Source organism: Delphinapterus leucas, chromosome 10 (assembly GCF_059928025.1).
Source record: "Delphinapterus leucas isolate spDelLeu-1000000601 "Yukka" chromosome 10, BTC_Dleu_Yukka2, whole genome shotgun sequence".
In the NCBI taxonomy this organism is placed as follows: Eukaryota; Metazoa; Chordata; class Mammalia; order Artiodactyla; family Monodontidae; genus Delphinapterus; species Delphinapterus leucas.
In genome coordinates this window covers 44,057,837-44,076,999 of record NC_143138.1, presented here as the reverse complement: position 1 = coordinate 44,076,999, position 19,163 = coordinate 44,057,837, and the positions used below count along the sequence as shown (strand labels likewise).

The window sequence follows — 19,163 nt, the reverse complement described above, 5'->3', positions numbered from 1 at the left end:
TAATTTTTTATTTAGAAAATGTAGCAAAAACTCGTTTTAAAAATTTTAAATTTAATATTAGAGTATAGCTGATTTACAGTGTTGTGTTTAGTTTCACGTGTACAGCAAAGTGAGTTACACATATACATATATCCGTTCTTTTTCAGATTCTTTTCCTATATAGATTATTACAGAATATTGAGTAGAGTTCCCTGTGCTGTACAGCAGGTTCTTGTTGATTTTATCTATTTTTTATATAGTAGTGTGTAATTTGTTAATCCCAAACTCCTAACTTATCCCTCCCTGCTACGTTTCTCCTTTGGTAACCATAAGTTTGTTTTCGAAGTCTGTGAGTCTGTTTCTATTTTGTAAATAAGTTCTTTCTCTGCCTGACTTACTAAACTCAGTATGGTAACCTCTAGGTCCATCCATGTTGCTGCAGATGGCATTAGTTCATTCTTTTTTATGGCTGAGTAGTATTCCATTGTGTATATATATATATATATATATATATATATGTACCATATCTTCTTTATCCATTCATGGACATTTAGGTTGCTTCCATGTCTTGGCTGTTGTAAACAGTGCTGCATGTATCTTTTTGAATTATGGTTTTCTCTGGATATATGCCCAGGGGTGGGATTGCTGGATCATATGATAGTTCTATTTTTAGCTTTTTGAGGAACCTCTATACTGTTTTCCATAGTGGTTGTACCAATTTACATTCCCACCAACAGTGTAGAAGGGTTCCCTGTTCTCCACACCCTCTCCAGCATTTATTGTTTGTGGACTTTTTGATGATGGCCATTCTGAGCGGTGTGTGGTGAATACTTCGTTGTAGTTTTGATGTCCATTTCTCATAACAGTTAGTGATGTTGAGCATGTTTTCATGTGCTTTTGGTTAATGTCTTCTTTGGAGAAATGTCTATTTAGATCTTCTGGCCAATTTTTGATTGGGTTGTTTGTTTTTTTGATACTGAGCTGCATGTGCTGTTTGTATATTTTGGAGATTAATCCCTTGTTGGTTGCTTCATTTGCAAATATTTTCTCCCATTCTGTGGGTTGTCTTTTCATTTTGTTTATGGTTTCCTTTGCTGTGCAAAACCTTTCAAGTTTAATTAGGTCCCATTTATTTATTTTTGTTTTTATTTTTATTACTCTAGGAGATGGATCCAAAAAGATATTGCTACTATTTATGTCAAAGACATAAATCGTTCATTCTTGCAGACATTCAGAAGACTATGTTTTCTTCTAAGTGTTTTATAATACCCAGCCTTACATTTAGGGTTTTTTTTATTTTTTATTTTATATTAGAGTATAGTTGACTTACAAAAAACTCTTTATGTATGCAGCAGTCACAGAAAGTAGAACCTAACAAGATTCTGTTGGTTGATGGGATTCGGCCGAGCTAGACTCTCAACCTAAGGCCAGAACAGACTCAACAGACTCTTGGAGGGATCTTCTTGTCAAAAGCAGGAGCAAGGGGTTAGGAGGTTGAGATGTTCCTGCTTCTCCTTTTCGTGGGGTCTTTGAGTGTCCTCACAGGGTTCTTCCGTGATCCTAGAAACCCTGTCGAGTTACAGCGGTGCTTTTGCATCCTCTCATGTTAGGTGGTGCCTTTCTTGAGGAAAGAGCTATTGTATATTACCTTTGTATCGACTCACAGTATTTAGTTTAAACTAAACGCACAGTGGATTATCAATTAACATTGTTTATTGTCTTATTATATTTTTTGTTTGGACTTCGCTACTTTTCCTATATTTAATGTGTGGTTTCAGGTTATTAAATATTTCTCAGTGTGAAATAAAAACTTTAACATAGCAAATGATTAACATACCTTTCACCCCAAGAGAGCTGGCATTAAAATCTGAGTTGAAATTGTAGGTAAAGAGAAGGATGAAGCTTTGCTCTTCTAAAACCACTCTGTAGAAGTCAAACCTTTTTCTTTCTTACATTCAGAATCTTTTTTTTTAAACTATTTTCAGATGATTTTTTTCCAGCAATGTATGATATGCTCCTTCTAACCTACAGGAAAAATATTTCATCTTATTTTGCCCAACGGGATTTCGTATTCAAAGAGGCAAAAACCCTCGAGGCGAAATATCAGTAATATGACATAAAGTCCTGCACTGTTTCAAGAAAATGTAAAAAACAACCAAAAAAATTTATACATTTTCTGTTACAGTATTTCATCATGGATTTAAACACTGATATAGTGCAATTTTTTATCAATATTTTTTAAAATAAATTTATTTTTATTTATTTTTGGCTGCATTGTGTCTTTGTTGCTGCTTATGGGCTTTCTCTAGTTGTGGCGAGCAGGGGCTACTCTTCGTTGCGGTGCGCAGACTTCTCATTGCGGTGGCTTCTCTTGTTGCGGAGCACTGGCTCTAGGCACGTGGGCTTCAGAAGTTGTGGCAACGGGCTTCAGTAGTTGTGTCTTGTGGGCTCTGGAGCACAGGCTCAGTAGTTGTGGTGCATGGGCTTAGTTGCTCTGCAGCATGTGGGATCTTCCCGGACCAGGGCTCGAACCCATGTCCCTTGCATTAGCAGGCGGATTCTTAACCCCTGAGCCACCAGGGAAGTCCGTATCAATATTTTTTAATTAAAGTATAGTTGATTTACAGTGTTGTGTTAATTACTGCTGTACAGCAAAGTGATTCAGTTGTACATATATATATATACATTCTTTTTTTAATATTCTTTTCCATTATGATTTATCACAGGTTATTGAATATAGCTCCCTGTGCTATACAGTACGACCTTGTTGTTTATCCATTCTATATATAAGAGTTTACATCTGCTAACCCCAACTTCCCACTGCATCCCTCCCCTAGCCCCCTCCGCCTTGGCAACCTCCAGTCTATTCTCTAGAGACATTCAGAATCTTTCGATCGTGCACCTTGTCACGTAATTTTCAGCATGTGTATATAGATGCTCAGAGATGCACATGTATTTATTAATTACATACACCTATTGCTATCTTAGCATATTATGTACATTATAAGACCCCAAAATATAAAATGTTAAAGTAGACGATAAAACCGCGAATGATCCTGTGTCCCAGAGCACTGTCTTCACCTCCCACCTTGGCAACCACTGCTCTTGGGACAGGGGCTTGGGGGAGAAAAGACGATTTTATATGTAATTCTGGTATTTGAAGAGGCATTTTGACACCTTCCCATTGTTAACTGTACACAATTTCACTTTCATTTGTTTAAAATCCATGTTACATTATTTTAAGACTACAGCTTCTCTCTGGCATAGTTTTTTAGGAATATGTGAAAGATATTTAAGAAATAGAGGAGTTTCTCTAAGATCTATTTGACTTCTAAGAAAACCAACCACTTAAAAAAGTAACATTCTTGGGCTTCCCTGGTGGCGCAGTGGTTGAGAGTCCGCCTGCCGATGCAGGGGACACGGGTTCGTGCCCCGGTCCGGGAAGATCCCGCATGCCGCGGAGCGACTGGGCCCGTGAGCCATGGCCGCTGGGCCTGCACGTCCGGAGCCAGTGCTCCGCAACGGGAGAGGCCACAACAGTAAGAGGCCCGCGTACCGCAAGAAAACAAAAAAAAACAAAAAAAGTAACATTCTTAAAGTAAATTTTGTTTGTACCTTTTTCTAAAATATTTTTTAATTACTAAAGTCAAGAATTTACTTCAGTGACAATATTTTATTACTAAGGAGTCCAAAAATAAACTAATACAATGTGTTAATTAAAAAAATTTTTTTTATTGAAGTACAGTTGATTTACAATGTTGTGTGTGTTAATTTTATTAAAATAGCTGACTTTGCTTGGGAAATCACTTACCATAGCTAAACAGATATGATGGTGCCCTGTTGAAGCACAGAGCCGCCCATTTGAGAAACAGCTCACCTGCCAATCACAGCCTGCAGTTCAGATGATCTGCTCTGTGACTTTCAAATCAGGGCTGTACTTGAACCCGCTGCTTGTCTGCCCTCAGCATCTTGGTGCATATTAAATTCTGTCCCCTCCCTGTTACCCTTCTCATGGGCTTCATTGTGTTTTCGTGAAAGGAGCATGATTGTCTCTTTCAATCATCCAAGCTTAACCTCTCAATTCAGTGAAAATTTGTCAAACTGTTTTCTCATGATATAATATTAGAACAAGCAAAAAGAAATATTGTTTGTTTATATGGATTATGTACCATGAGCCAAACATAAGCATGTAAGAGATTTCATTTTTATAGAGGTGTCAATATTTTCTTCCATTGAAACATTTTACAGTGTATCAGAAATAATTAAAATTCTTTTCAGATTCTTGGACAGTAAGTGATAAATTGATGATTAAAAACATTGTTTTCCAGAGAGGTGGAGTCGGCGGAGGGAGAGGTGAATACATTAAAAACTACTGTTCTTTGAACTTATCATTGGTCTTGAAGCATAGAATGTGGTTGTTAAAATATAGAGCTTTATATACGAATGAAAACTAGCCAGAAAGGTTTTTTTTTAAAAGCATCTTAAGTCTTTAGAATTGAAAGTAAAGTTAATCTTATCTGAGGCAGGTCAGCCTCCTAACACTGTTTGTTTTTCCCTTTGCCTGCTATTAAACTTATCAAATACATTCTATCTGTGTTATCTTAGAAGCATCACCTCAACCTTCTGTATTTTATGTGAATTTTCATTGTGTGTTGTCTATTTTCTCAGTACATTTGCATCTGCTAACTTCTGTGCGTTTGAGTACTTTACTTAGGATGTGAAGGATGAGAAAAACTTAAATCTTTGGGTGTGTGTGTTGTGTGTGTGTGTGTGTACGTGACAGAGAGAGCATGCGTGAGCAGGAAAGATTGAAATAATTTTTATGCGTAAAGGTTAATTCTTAATAAATCTTTATAAGAGTATATTGTTTCTTGAGATTAGCTCTGTAAGACTGTCACCTTTTTTTTTTTTTTCCATGTAGTTATCAAGTGTGGCTAATTTGAAAAGTCAGGTTGAGAACCAATATTTATTCCAAAGATTGGCTGTTTGGATCACATTCATTTCTCTGGACAATTCAAATGTTTATGCATCCAAAAATCTTTTTTTCAAATGAAGATTATACACACACACACACAATTATATTTACACATATATACTATTTAAAAATTTTTAGCTTTTTATTTTCCACTAGGATCTTTTCTTTCTTTTTTCAGGTTTTGGTGGTGCTCTGATGATGCATTATGAATTTATCATTTCAACCTTTTTTCCTCTTCCAATTCTAGTGTAGTAATTTTTGTGACTCTCCTTAGTGTGTTTTGCAAAGGAACGGCGCAAAGAGAACTTAGTGGTTAAAGTTTCCCGATCCTTTTGGACTAGGTGACATTGTCGGGAGATATGATGACCTGTCCAAGTCTGTCAGTGAACGAAACGAGAAGCTGCAGATAACCCTGACCCGCTCTCTGAGTGTGCAGGACGGCCTGGATGAGATGCTGGACTGGATGGCGGGTGTGGAGCGCTCGCTGGAAGAGCAGCGCCCTGTGCCCTTGAACTCCGCCGCTCTGCAGGATGTCATCAGTAAAAACATCGTAAGTGACTTCCAACAAACCACTTTTAGATGAAAATAAACCCAGCATCTCAGGTTATTCAAAAAGTGTGGATGTTTTCATGCTCTGCCCATATCAAAGCCTTTCACTGATTTTCACTACACATTTTCATCCCTAAAATTCATATATCCTGGGTTTTTCCATGTGTAGTCGTAAACCTATATATGAAGAACTTGAATGTTCTTGTTAGTGTAACATTATTTGCTCTTTTATCTGTGTATCTTCCTCAGCAAATGAATCGTGGGTTATAAAGATCATTTTAGATGGCAGGGACCAGAACCTTATAATTCTCTTTAAGAAAAAACACAGACTTATTCTTCCCAGGAACTTGAACTGTATATACTATTGGGTTCTCTTGCTAAAACAGCACTGGAAATTTGGATAAATTTAAAATAATTGTATGAACGTTACTAAGAGAGTAGAGCTTAAAAGTTTTCATCACAAGGAAAGAAATTGTAACTGTGTGTGGTGATGGAGGTTACCTAGACTTACTGTGGGGATCATTTGGCAATATTTAACAATTATCGAATCATTATGTTGTACACCTGAAACTAATATATTGTTATAACATTATTGTAACATAGTTATACATATGTCAATTATATCTCAATTAAAAAATTGTAATATATTGAAAAAAATATAGTAAGCTCCAAGGATGGGTAGATTTAAGAGAAATTTAAGGCGTAAAGAGATGTCTCCTGAATATAAAAACGTGGAAAGTAGCGCTTGCATAGAGACAAGTGTGCGAAGCGATTTTCTGTGGAGCAGAGAGGGACTTCCCTCTGTGTACTTTTCATGAACATCACTCATGGTACAGGGCATCCCCGCACACTGGGTCCTGTTTGTTCCTCACGGCTTCAGCCAGCTTCCCAGGAGGTTAATCAGATCAGTCTTGTTGTTGTCTAGCCTTTGAAAAATCAGGACCGTGGATAATCCCTGGGCTGCAGGAGATCCCGGGGTTGCTGAGTGGCGGCTGTCTCCTGCCTCGCCAGGGCAGCCAGCCAGCTGTTCTCCAGTCTCCTTGCGGGGACTGGGGATGGGATTCCTCCAGGGACCAATCAGCTTGTCTGTCACTCCCATTAGCTTCCTTAGTCACAGGTGGCTCAAACTTCTGTTGTTCTGAATAGTAATTTTTATAAGTCTGACGTTATTTGTAAATATCATTATGTTACGTGTGTGGTATTTGGTTCATTTCAGTTGTTGGACCAGGACATTGCAGGGCGGCAGAGCAGCGTAAATGCCATGAATGAGAAAGTGAAGAGGTTCACAGAGACCACAGACCCGTCCACCGCATCCTCGCTGCAGGCCAGGATGAAGGACTTAGCCCTTCGCTTTTCAGAAGCAAGTCGCAAACACAAAGAAAAACTTGCCCAAATGGAGGAACTCAAAACCAAAGTGGAGCTGTTTGAGAACCTCTCAGAAAAACTCCAGACATTCTTAGAAACCAAAACCCAGGCTCTTACTGAGGCAGACGTGCCTGAGAAGGATGTTACTGAGTTGTCTCAGTTTATGCAGGTATGTTTCCCATGGAATTCACAAGGCTGATCAAACATATCAACAGCTAAGACAAGCACATACATTTATTGGCAGAGTTATGATTAACAAGCATCATTTTAATTGCTGATGGATTGGTTAGATCTATGCTTTCCTCCTTTAAAAACTTCAAAGCTCATCTCCTCCTTTGGTCATTAATCAGAAGTGAGCACCATCTCTCATTTTCTGTATATCATAGGTGATATACATATCTTATTTCAGAGCCCACAGAGGCAGAATGTAAAGAGTGCATATTTAAATTAAATTAAACTGTTCTCTTTCAAACAGCCTGCCTGCATGTTTGTTTATGCTTAGACCATAGGCAGGATCATTCTGTGAAATTCTGAGTGGAGCCATTCTGGTTCCATACTTAAATCTTGATGGGATGCCCTTTGAAGATCTAGCAACACCTTATATTTTTTTTAATTTTTGTATTGAAGTATAGTTGATTTACAGTGTTGTGTTAATTACTGCTGTCCGGCAAAGTGACTCAGTTACACACACACACACACACACACACACACACACACACACATATATATACATTCTTTTTTAAATATTCTTTTCCATTATGTTTTTTCATAGGCTATTGAATATATTTCTCTGTGCTATACAATAGGACCTTGTTCTGTATCCATTCCATATATAAAAAGCTTACATCTGCTAACCCCAGCCTCCCCCTCCATCCCTCCCCCAAGCCCGTCCCCCTTGGCAACCACCAGTCTGTTCTTTATGTTCGTAGCAACATCTTATATTGATGAAATATCTAAATGCTTTGTAGGAATCAACTTCTGAACTGCTAGAACGCAGGAAAGATCTCGAAGTTTTGCAGAATCTCTTGAAGGAGATCTCCAGCCATGGCTTGCCAGGGGATAAAGCTCTGGTTTTTGAAAAAACAAATAATTTGTCAAAGAAATTCAAGGAAATGGAGGATACTGTCAAAGAAAAGTAAGCACCACTTAAGAAATTGGATTTTATTCTACTTGATACTAATTGGAATGCATGATTTTTATTTAGTTATGTAGCTACCTGAAACAGTTTTTGGAAACTTGAGAATAAGCTTAGGGTTACTTTATAAGTACTTTAATATTGATAAATTTTTTGCTGTTAAAACTAAGTATAGTTTTTGTTAAAGTATTTAGGAGGGAAATTCACTACTTCTTACATGAAAGTATTTATAGAAAGCACTGTGTAAGGAAAATGGTGGTGGCAGTGTTTTACTGAAAGTAGTCTAAACTCACTGTAGTCTGAAGGCTTTGGCTATTACATTTTTATTTGCAAAGGCAGAAATAACCTTGAAAGATAGCCCATGGTTCATTGCTTTCTGGGCTCCGTTCAGAAACGATGCATCATTCCAGCATAGTTCTGGATAGTTCTGGATGGCGCTTTTTTTTTTTGTAAAATAGTTTCCTTTTTGAAGAGTTGTAGATCAGACATGGTTCCACGAACAAACAAGGTAAGAAACAAGAGAATGAACCTAAATTAAGGTAAATAGCTGTACAGGGGTGTGAGCCTTCTGATTGAGTTTTATATTTCTGATCTCGTGCTAGTTGAGAATATACATCTGGTTTTGCCAAAGTTCATACAGAAGCCACCCAAAAGATAGAAAGTAGTCATTTCTCTTTCAGCTCTTCTTCGTCATTTCTTTGGAATTGTCTACCTAAAACTTTTGAGTGCTGTCTGGACTACTCACAGAGCTATCATTTCCATCCTATTTAATTCACATGGCGCAGAAGAAATATTCTTGGTTTCTTTGGGTAAACTCTAGGTTGTTTCTTCTGTTAGATGGGTCCAATTATAAAATCATGTGGTCATCGGTGATTAGTTTACCAACCATGTACTCTCTGCTAATAATCCACACACCTGCACACGTGCACATGCCATCTACATGGTATCCAGTTACCAAATCTAACTGTCCTCATAGCTGTACCTGTGCCAGGCGTGTGCCCTCCCTCTGTGTAGTGTACAGAGACTGTACAGAGAGATCCGTATAGTTCACTGTGGAGCTTTCTGAGTATCCATGGGGGAGGTGCATATTAAGTTCTGCATCACTAGGTCTCACCTCGTTTTTGGAAACTCAAACCTGTCCTCTCTCTCTGTAAAGACCCAGTTTTACCCATCCACTAAAGTGACTGTAGTGACACTAGGTGGCGCTGTGTTTCCCTCATGTTAGTGACTTGTGTTTCCCCTCTGGTTCTCAGCATGCTGGTGTTTAGCACCATATAAAGCGGACAGATAAAAGCTCACTGGCTCTAAATCATGTTAAAGCTGTTTATATGGCTTTAGAGTGTACGTAGCATTATAGAGTGCCGTTACACATGGGTTACAAATATCTTAACTGTTCCTATCTTGATCTACAGACTTTACTGAGGAAATAGACAAGGAGTAATTTAGCTGATTTCACTTGCCACCTATGAAACCTTTCCTCCTGTATCTGAGGATTGGAGTGTGCCTGGGGGAAGATTTTTTCTTAATGTTAAGCTTGAAATGGGCATAATAATTTACTTTTTAGTAATTAGTCCTTTGGAGTATCTCCCTTTGTGGCTTAAATTTGTCAATGATGTTTGTGATCTAGAAAAGAAGCTGTATCTTCTTGTCAAGAACAGATGGATGCCTTTCAAGTTCTGGTTAAATCATTAAAGTCGTGGATAAAAGAAACCACAGAAAGAGTTCCCATTGTGCAGCCTTCTTCTGGTGCAGAGGATTTAGGGAAATCTTTGGAAGAAACTAAGGTGAATCACTGTCCGTGCCTGATAAGAATTTCTCATTTGCTTGTGTTAGGAATGAGAGGTTTCCTTTTATCTAATAGCACATAAGTTAGAGCCTCCTGTATGTACAGTGTATTTTGGTGATATTTGGAAATCATGACGGGTTTAACTGATCCTTTCGAAGAAGGACACAGACTTTCAGTTAATTTGCTTTTTTAAAGAGACGTATTTGTGAGTTGCTGACTGGTCCGAGTCTCTTTCCCCACCACATCTCTACTTAGTTTATTTTTTATACCACTTTTCATAATGTTAGTAAAAGATCCTTCTCTTCAACTCAGCATTTTGCTCTAGTTTGGATATATCACTCTAACCAGTATTTGAAGATGGAAGTTATTTGAATCTCTAGTGTGTGAGTCTTGTCATCTGACTCAGTCATAAAACTTATGACCAGTTATGGCAAATTTTCCACTCCAAATTTGTGGAGTTGTGTGTCCTTTAAAATTCATTGAAGTTTTGATGATTAAAATTCACTATTAAATGGAATTCTGAATTTCCATTTTTTAAAATTGTTTCTACTACCTTTTTTTTTTTGTAACTTGGCTGTTACCTAGTACAGTTTTGCAGACTTACAGTTGACAGTTACTTTGGAACCCGTGGCAGCTGGGACTAGCCTGGCTTCCACTGTGGCTGGGAGCAGAATTCAGGATGGACCCCACCCCACTCCTCACTAATAACAGAGTTAACAGTCACTTGGACCATTGGAACAAATAGAGATGCTGTCCTTTTCTTCCATCCCATAAGTCAGAACCCACAATCATCACTGTTTTAAGATATGTTTAAGACATTGAATTATAATGTATAACTTGGAAAAGATTACAAAGACTGAAAAATAATGTGTTTTTGTATCTCCAGAAATTACAAGAGAAGTGGAGCTTAAAAACACCAGAGATTCAGAAAGTCAACAACAGTGGGATCTCACTATGTAACCTAATAAGTGCTGTGATGACCCCTGCAAAGGCCATAGCAGCAGTTAAGTCAGGTAAGTGCTTTATTTACATTTGTGGTAAAACCCATTGGGTTTTACCAATGAATTGGGTCCACCCATGTTGATTTTGTGTATGTTATTTTTAAAAATTAATACATAAAATAACCTTAGAAACACGAAGGGAAAGTGACAAGAAAGATGGCATCTCTAAACAACCTAAACGCTGCCATGGAAAAGTGTCCTGGTCAAATTTCAGATCTCTTAGGTTTCATCTTATTAAATACTACAATTTAAAATGTAACCAAATTCATCTGTAAGAATAAGGAACATTATATTGGGGAAGGGGAAAGATCAGATTCCAGTTTGTTTTTACCTAATTGATGGGGATGTAGAAATTCTATCTGAAATCTTTTTTTTTTTTTTAAAACTTGTTCAAGTCAAATGATCAACAGCAAAGTACAATAGCTCCCATGGCTAAGCCCTTCACTCTTTTTTTTTTTTTTTTTAAAGAAGATGTTAGGGGTAGGAGTTTATTAATTAATTAATTTATTTTTGTTGTGTTGGGTCTTCGTTTCTGTGTGAGGGCTTTCTCTAGTTGTGGCAAGCGGGGGCCACTCTTCATCGCGGTGCGCGGGCCTCTCACTATCGCGGCCTCTCTTTTTGTGGAGCACAGGCTCCAGACGCGCAGGCTCAGTAGTTGTGGCTCACGGGCCTAGTTGCTCTGCAGCGTGTGGGATCCTCCCAGACCAGGGCTCGAACCCGTGTCCCCTGCATTAGCAGGCAGATTCTCAACCACTGCGCCACCAGGGAAGCCCCTGAAATCTTTGATAAAGAAATGAGTCTGGTCTCCTGGGAAAGAAGGAAGTAAGGAAAGAAAACAGGTTCTTTTCTGTTGAGTGGACCTCTCTTAATTTCTTCCCATCTGCTTTATTCCTTACGCTATTCCCAAAGAAAACAGTTCTATACTGTGTTAGCCAGCATGTCTGAATCACAATCTTACCAGGCTTCTCAACAGAAGGGGAGAGTCATGTATAAATAATGGTTCTAAAATTAAGTTGTGGATAGAGTTTTAAGTTTAAAACATATTTATATTTGTTGTCACTATCAGGTTTTAAATAATCCAAGAGTAGACCAAAGGCAGATCTCATATCTTTATTCTGAGGGTTTCTGACGATCCTCTGTGGTTTATCTGCCCTGCTCAGCCCCCAGCTGTTCCCATTGTGAGGCTGATGTTGAGCTGGGCCCATCTCCACCCACCGTTTATTCTGCTCTTTTAATCCCATTTCAGGCAATCCTCATAGTATAGTGTGTGATGATCTCTCCTTTCTCTCCTAATCAGATTTCCTGAAATGTCAAGGTTTTTTGTTTTTTATTAAAGGTAGGGAATTCTGTGGTGTTTTACATTAGTTCTTCATGCCCATTCTATGTTAGTAATAAGTAAAAAGTGTTTTTTTCCTACTCTTGACACCTCCCAAGCATGGTAGGAATTAATCTCGAGTATCTAAAGGGTATTTTCACTTCCATCTGAAATGCCACGGTGTGTGTGATTTTTTTTTTTTTTTTAAGGGACAAAACTTTAAGATTCAGATATTTAAATGTTTTTGTTTAGGCTTGTTCGTGTGTGGTTAGTTTGGGGAAATGTTTTTGTGTTTTGGATAGAGAGCCAAGGCATACTAACATGAGAAGGTCTAATTGATTTTTTAATATTCTGGTTATGAAAAAGGAACCGGTGCTAGGTGTTTATGGAATTAAAGAGAAATAATTACCACAGCTCACCAAGTAGTTCCTATTTGCTAGGCAGTAGGGTAGCTGTCTTTAATGCCCACAGTGGTCTCGCGAGATACGTGTTATTCTCCCCAGCAGTTTGGTGGGATGGATTCACCTGTGCAGCCTCACAGGGAGTCATTAGTGGGGCTGGGGTTTAAGTTCAGGTGAGACATATGCCAGGGCCCAAGTTCCCCAGCCACTGTACCTCCTTCCTCTATATTGATACAGTAATGGTTTCTTTTACTTTTAACTTTTCTTTCATGTCTTTTTACCTTATTCCGCCTCCATTAAACCCATGAAAACACTGTAACTACAGCAGACAATTCTCAGTTTCTTAACTTGAGACAGACATTCTTTTGTCCGTCAGGCATTTATGCTTCAAGCAACACACATATTGACCAGCTTCTGTGCTTCAGGGACTGTATCACTAAAATAACTTTAGCTTTAAAGCAACCTTATCCCCAAATTTTCTTATAAATTAATAGTTAATGATTAATGTATATAATATAAAGTTACTGAAACTCTACTGTTTAAGTTGATCATGTTATGACTTTAAGAATAAATTTTATGCCAAAGAGGGGATATAGCTTGATCTTTCAGACCTTCATTTGATTTTGAAATTGAATCATTATTTTACATTTTCAAATAGTAATAACATTTTAAAAGAATTAGTGTTTATGGCGTTTGCTTTAATGCCACCTACTATTAATATATATAAAATACAATAGAAATCTATGATGACTTCAGTTTTAATATTTTTGCAGGTGGAGTAATATTAAATGGTGAAGGAACAGCCATAGATACTCAGGATATTTTGGCAAATAAAGGTAAATGGTAACTTTAAGTGCTTATTGATTAAATTACTTGGTATGGTGTTTTTTTTTGAGAGAGAGAAAATCTTTTTAGGGATGAAAAATAGTTATATCGAAATTTCAAACTTGAATTAAAATGGTATGAGTATAGTCATGTTCTCCATAAATAACATGTTTATATAACATTCCATGCAATTTTGTTCATCTGAACTTAATGAAATCCAGTAATTCAGCTTGGCATTTGGTTTATGTTTCCTTCTTTCGGGTTAATTTGAGATATTTTCTCACTTGGGATAACATTATTTGAGCTATTTTTTTTTAATTTGATGCCTGAGGAATTAATAAGCATCATTTCATGATTTGGGGTTTTTATTCCATTTAAAATATCTATCTCATTTCACTTGTATTATGCAGTGTACCTAAAGTATTTGTCATTAAGTAGCATTGTAAGATGATGTAACATTTTAGTTCTAAAAACTCTATGACTTTATCATAGTAGACTTAATATTGACAAAATAGAAGGAAATAGCACGTGAAACAAATTTTTATTTCTAGAGCTCTAAACACCCTGAAAATGTGTCAATATAATTTTTCTTCTTACGTTTAGGATTAACGTCCATTAAAAAGGATATGACTGACATAAGCCATGGCTATGAAGATCTTGGCCTCTTACTTAAAGACAAAATAGGCGAACTGAGTACCAAACTCTCCAGATTGCAAAAGGCTCAGGAAGAATCAAGTGCCATGATGCAGTGGTTACAGACAATGAACAACACTGCCACAAAATGGCATCAGGCACCTACACCTACGGACACTGAGGCTGTGAAGAGTCAAGTTGAACAGAACAAGGTATCTTCTGTGGGTCCATTTACCGAAGATGTGAGAGAACAGATTAGCACTCAGAACTGAGCCCTGGGGGTCAGGAGCCCCGTTCTGGTTTCTGGCTCTATAATCTTCAACACATAGTTTGCCAGCTTTGTTGAACATGACTTTTTGTAGAGATTGATGCTAATAGTCACTTATTTTTACACGCAGCTGTTATAAAGATGAGCGAGCTGTTGGGTGCAAGCAACTTTGCCACCTTCAAATTAGTTTAAGTCTTGGATTTTAACCAGTACTTATTGGAAAAGATGTATTTAAGGGCTAAGTGTATTAGGAATCTGTTCTGTCCAGTATAAAATAGGGGAGCTCGTGCTTTCCCTTTGTTTAATACACGATATTTCTTGCTACAACTGTCAGGGTTGGGAAAACGGTTTTGCACTTTGGCAATGCTGGCAAAAATGTCTCCAGATGACTAACTTATCTTTGAACTCTGTAACGTGTTGTCCAGAAAAGTGCTTATTTGCTAGTAGCCTCAAATCTTGCAGCTTTTATCAAGACTGATTTTCTGATTAATTACAATCGTACTGATGTCATTTTCCTTTTTTTCCAAAGGGATTTGAGAATACCTTGAAATTCTTTCTAGGTGATGGGATGAGGGTCATTATCTCTGTAGCTCTAGCATTCCTCCTTGGGATTCTGTTATCAGCTAGTTGAGGAATAGTTATGAAGAGGAAAAGAAAATATAATTCACTGCTGAATCCGGTCCTCACTCACTTCAGCCTTTAACAGTGGATTGTTTCCCCTCTTTTGGTCATGTTGGAGAAAAAAGTGCTCTATTGAAATTGTGTTTTTGTCTTTTGATGTTGACATACTTTAATGAAGTTACTTTTTTTATTTCCTTGTTAGTCATTTGAGGCAGAACTGAAGCAAAATGTAAACAAAGTGCAGGAGTTGAAAGACAAGCTGACGGAGCTGCTGGAGGAGAACCCAGACACTCCGGAGGCCCCCAAGTGGAAGCAGATGTTGACGGAAATAGGTATGTTACCACTTACACCAGAGGCCGTGAACAGAAGCACAGTCATTTTTTAAAAATCATAATCTCTATCAGAAAACATCTATCCAGCAATCTCACTGACTTTGGGATTTGCTTTCATGTTTCAGAATCGATCTTTGCATATTCTAAAGTGTCATTTCATATTACATGGTGCTAGGCCTTGGCATATCTTGTGTTTTTCTCACTAAACACAGTAACGAAATTTATGTTTATGAAGAAGGTAGATACCAGTTAATAGAATGCTGTGTATTGAGTCACATGTTTTCATTATGGTTTATTTTTTACTAGGTTTTGGGTGCTTCTAATTTTTTATGATTTGTTATATTTTAGTGTGGAGAGTCCTTTTTGTTTGTTTGTCTGGAAAAGCTGGGTGCCTTTCTCCACCATGGAGTTCCTGATGGGACCCCACCAGCCCCTGTTTCATGCTGCTGGTCCCTTTCCCCAACCAGCCTGAGAAGGCTGCTCCCCACAGGAGTCTGGGGGTTTGCTCTTTACCCAGAGTCCTCCTCCCATCTCCATCCTGTCCCTATATAAACTGTTCCTCGGAGATGCAGAATTGCCTTCACAAGCCCTGTTATCTTATCACCCCTTTTCCTTATTGTAATGATATGGGAGAGAGTGTAAGACAGTGACACTCATTTTCCCTACTTCATAGTATTTGGAGAATTCAGTGAGTTAATGTGTGTGCAGCTCAGACAAACAGTACCGGGCACATACTAAGTATGTTTAACTATGACTATCACAAGAATCATTTTACTTTGAATTGTTCCATTATATTTAGCTAAATCTTGTCCTTCCTTTAGAGTCAGATATGCTGTGATAAATTTAGAAGTTTCTAAGTACGTTTTAGTTTAATAAGAGTCATCCTTATACATGTAACTGCTTCACTTTGCTGTATACCTGAAACTGACACAACATTGTAAATCAACTATACTCCAGTAAAAGAAAAAGAGTCATCCTAAGAGATCTTAATGTTGAAAGGTGTATTTAACCCAACAGTAGAGACTTCTGTTGCATTATAATTAATTGGGCCCTAATTCAGTGGCTGTCAGAATATCAGAATTACTCGAAGGAATATTTTCAAGACATCTTAGAATAGCGGAGGGAGCGAGGAATGCATATTTCAGAAAAGCTTCCTGATAAGATTTTGATATTTCTCCTTCTCCATTTATGGGTTGAGTTGCATTATCTCATTATCAGATTGTGATTGACTAGAACACGCCGTATAGTGTGACGTTGTTTAGGTAAACATTTCAGGGGCTGGGCTCTATGAAAAGCAGCTCTTCAGTGCATTACACTAGGTGAAAAAAATCTGTCAGATCAGCTCTTCACACCATCAGTGTTCAGTGACTCATGTGTTGAGAGATGGTCTGTAATTCTGGGCTTCAAGGAGCATGCCGTCCTCAGGGCTGGGGGAGCAGGCAGGGCATCCTAGCGGAGGGTGAGACCCAGTGGGATCGTGAAAGCGGGATGGGGCAGGGACAGAGGGGGAGGGATGGAGCATGTGAGCTGTGGGGTCCTTGTGCGCCCAGCCTGTTGCAATGAGGACGTGTGATCAGCGGGCAGATGAGGGCTTCCTCTCGGAGGACAGACCTTCTCAGATGAGCACACGAGGGCCCTTTTGTGGGAGACCCTGGAGGTCAAGCAGAGGTCATCAGATTTTGCCATCTACTTGGTGACGAGTAAATTATTGAGGGGTTTGAGCCCAGAAGTGACATATTCAGTGACGTTTAAGGGAAATTATTTTAGAACCAAATTCATTGCAGCTGAGGATCACGAATCGCAGGTAAGCTGGTTAAAAGGCTCTTGGTCTAGGTGTGCAGATCTGGAAAGGGTGCTCCTGGCAGCAAGAGCAGAGCATCCCCTGGGGACGTGTTAGAAATGCACATTCAGACATCACTTCAGACCTGCTGATCAGTCCCTCCGGGGGTGGGCCCAGCACCTGTGTGACCAGACCCTCTAGGGGTCTCTGGTGCAGCTCCAGCTTGAGAAGTACTGGTCTTGGCAAAAGATGGTGAGGACCAATGTGGAGTTGGGTATTGGGAATGGAAGGACTGGGTTTAAGGGTTTGTGATTGAGGATATAGGAGAGTCATGAAAGAACATCCTGAATTATGGCATTTCATGACATGCATGAGAATAACCTTCAAAAGAAGTCTAAAAGTCGGAAAAACCTACCCATTTTGATAGGAATATCGTGAGTTTTTTCCTCCAACATTGAATTTAAGGGGTTGGTGAGATTTCCTATTGTAACTTCTGAGCAGTTGGCTGCTGATGTGTGATTTGCGTAGAAGAGCATGGTTGGGTGTAGATACACACATTTGGGTGTCACTTACCACCATCTGGTCGTTGAAGGTTTGCTATTAAAGAAAAGGATACATGTTCGTTGTTCTAGTGGGTCAGTTCTAGTTGAATAAACAGACTCTGTAGGACTTCTAGAAGGAATGAGGGTTCTCAGGAATATTCCATAATCTACAGCATCTTCCATCAGATTCAAATCTATTTTTCTTACACTTCAGTTGACACAAACCATTGGTACCATAAAATCTGTATCGTTAAATGCAATTAACTCACAGGTTAGTCTTTAATTGACTATGTAAGGAGAGCCCTGTCCTACAATCTTCATAGATACAGTTGTATTAAATGTATAACAAACAAACATCTGGGCTTCCCTGGTGGCGCAGTGGTTGAGAGTCCGCCTGCCGATGCAGGGGACACGGGTTCGTGCCCCGGTCCGGGAAGTTCCCACATGCCGCGGAGCGGCTGGGCCCGTGAGCCATGGCAGCTGAGCCTGCGCGTCCGGAGCCTGTGCTCCACAACGGGAGAGGCCACAACAGTGAGAAGCCCACATACCGCAAAAAAAAAAAAAAAATCTGTTTCATCCTTTATCTTTTTTTCTTCTAGATTCTAAGTGGCAAGAGCTCAATCAGTTAACAGTTGATAGACGACAGAAACTGGAAGAATCCTCAAATAATCTAACCCAATTCCAGACCGTGGAGGCTCAGTTAAAACAGTGGCTTGTGGAAAAAGAACTGATGGTCAGTGTCCTTGGGCCCTTGTCGATTGACCCAAATATGCTGAACACACAAAGGCAGCAGGTGCAGGTGAGTCCTACCTGACTTAACAAGACAGATGTTTTCATTAGAAATACATTACCTTGGATGGTATGTGCTCTGCCTGTCTCGGAGGGTTTGTAATGCCCACGAGGTACTGTCGTGAGGCTGGCGGGAAACCCCCAGAGAAGCAAAGCTCTGGAGCATCCCTGAGGGGTCCACCGAGCCCACGAGTATGGTCAGGTCCCTTGATCGTTTTGGTCATATTGTGGTTTGTAGAGACCCTGTTAAAGAGGACTTTCTTTGAAGTATTAATATGATTGCATAAGTAATAACATTTTTATGAGAAACTAGTATATTGTTTAGAAATGACTCCTTTGAGGTTTTATTCATTTTGATTGTGGTAGTAGATAATGAAACTTATAAAGCTCATGCAAAACATCCCTGAGTGGGGGAGACAAAGTAAGAAGAGAAAGAAGAAGGGAAGAAGAGGAGGAACCTTGAAACCTGCAGGGTTAGTTAGACTCATCTAATTATGAGCAGATAAATCCACAGGGGGAGAAACATATGTAAATTGTAAGTCAGACGTAATCGCAGGCGCTCCACTGTGGTCTCGGTGAGCTTTCTTTCTGTGCAGGTGGTGGTTTTGGGGCATGGAAGCTGATCCGTACTCTGAAAATACACAACAGTCTGGGTAGTTGAGTCACATGCTGTCCTAGGCATGTGTGTTCTTCATCTGAATAGATGGAAACAACAGATATAAAGAAACATTTGAGGAGAATTAATTATCCATAGTCTCCCAGAGATAGATAAAATATTCTACTAAAAGAAGGACATTTGGGGATCATTCGTTTTATAATGAAAGCCAGTGTGAGCCCGCACGCTCAGAGCGATATGATTTATTGGCT

General features: G+C 38.8%; 1 protein-coding gene across 22 annotated transcripts in view; it reads left to right on the top strand.

The window, feature by feature from the left end:
• The window catches only part of DST (dystonin), a 497,316-nt gene that overhangs the window by 374,661 nt on the left and 103,492 nt on the right, over positions 1–19,163 (top strand). For all 22 annotated transcript variants that reach the window (XM_022581520.3, XM_022581525.3, XM_089918929.1 and 19 more), the window contains 9 exons: positions 5,296–5,504; positions 6,720–7,037; positions 7,837–8,003; positions 9,631–9,787; positions 10,676–10,802; positions 13,280–13,342; positions 13,935–14,176; positions 15,056–15,185; positions 18,107–18,306. In XM_022581520.3, coding sequence (XP_022437228.3) covers positions 5,296–5,504; positions 6,720–7,037; positions 7,837–8,003; positions 9,631–9,787; positions 10,676–10,802; positions 13,280–13,342; positions 13,935–14,176; positions 15,056–15,185; positions 18,107–18,306 — 1,613 coding nt within the window. The remainder of the gene's footprint in view (positions 1–5,295; positions 5,505–6,719; positions 7,038–7,836; positions 8,004–9,630; positions 9,788–10,675; positions 10,803–13,279; positions 13,343–13,934; positions 14,177–15,055; positions 15,186–18,106; positions 18,307–19,163) is intronic.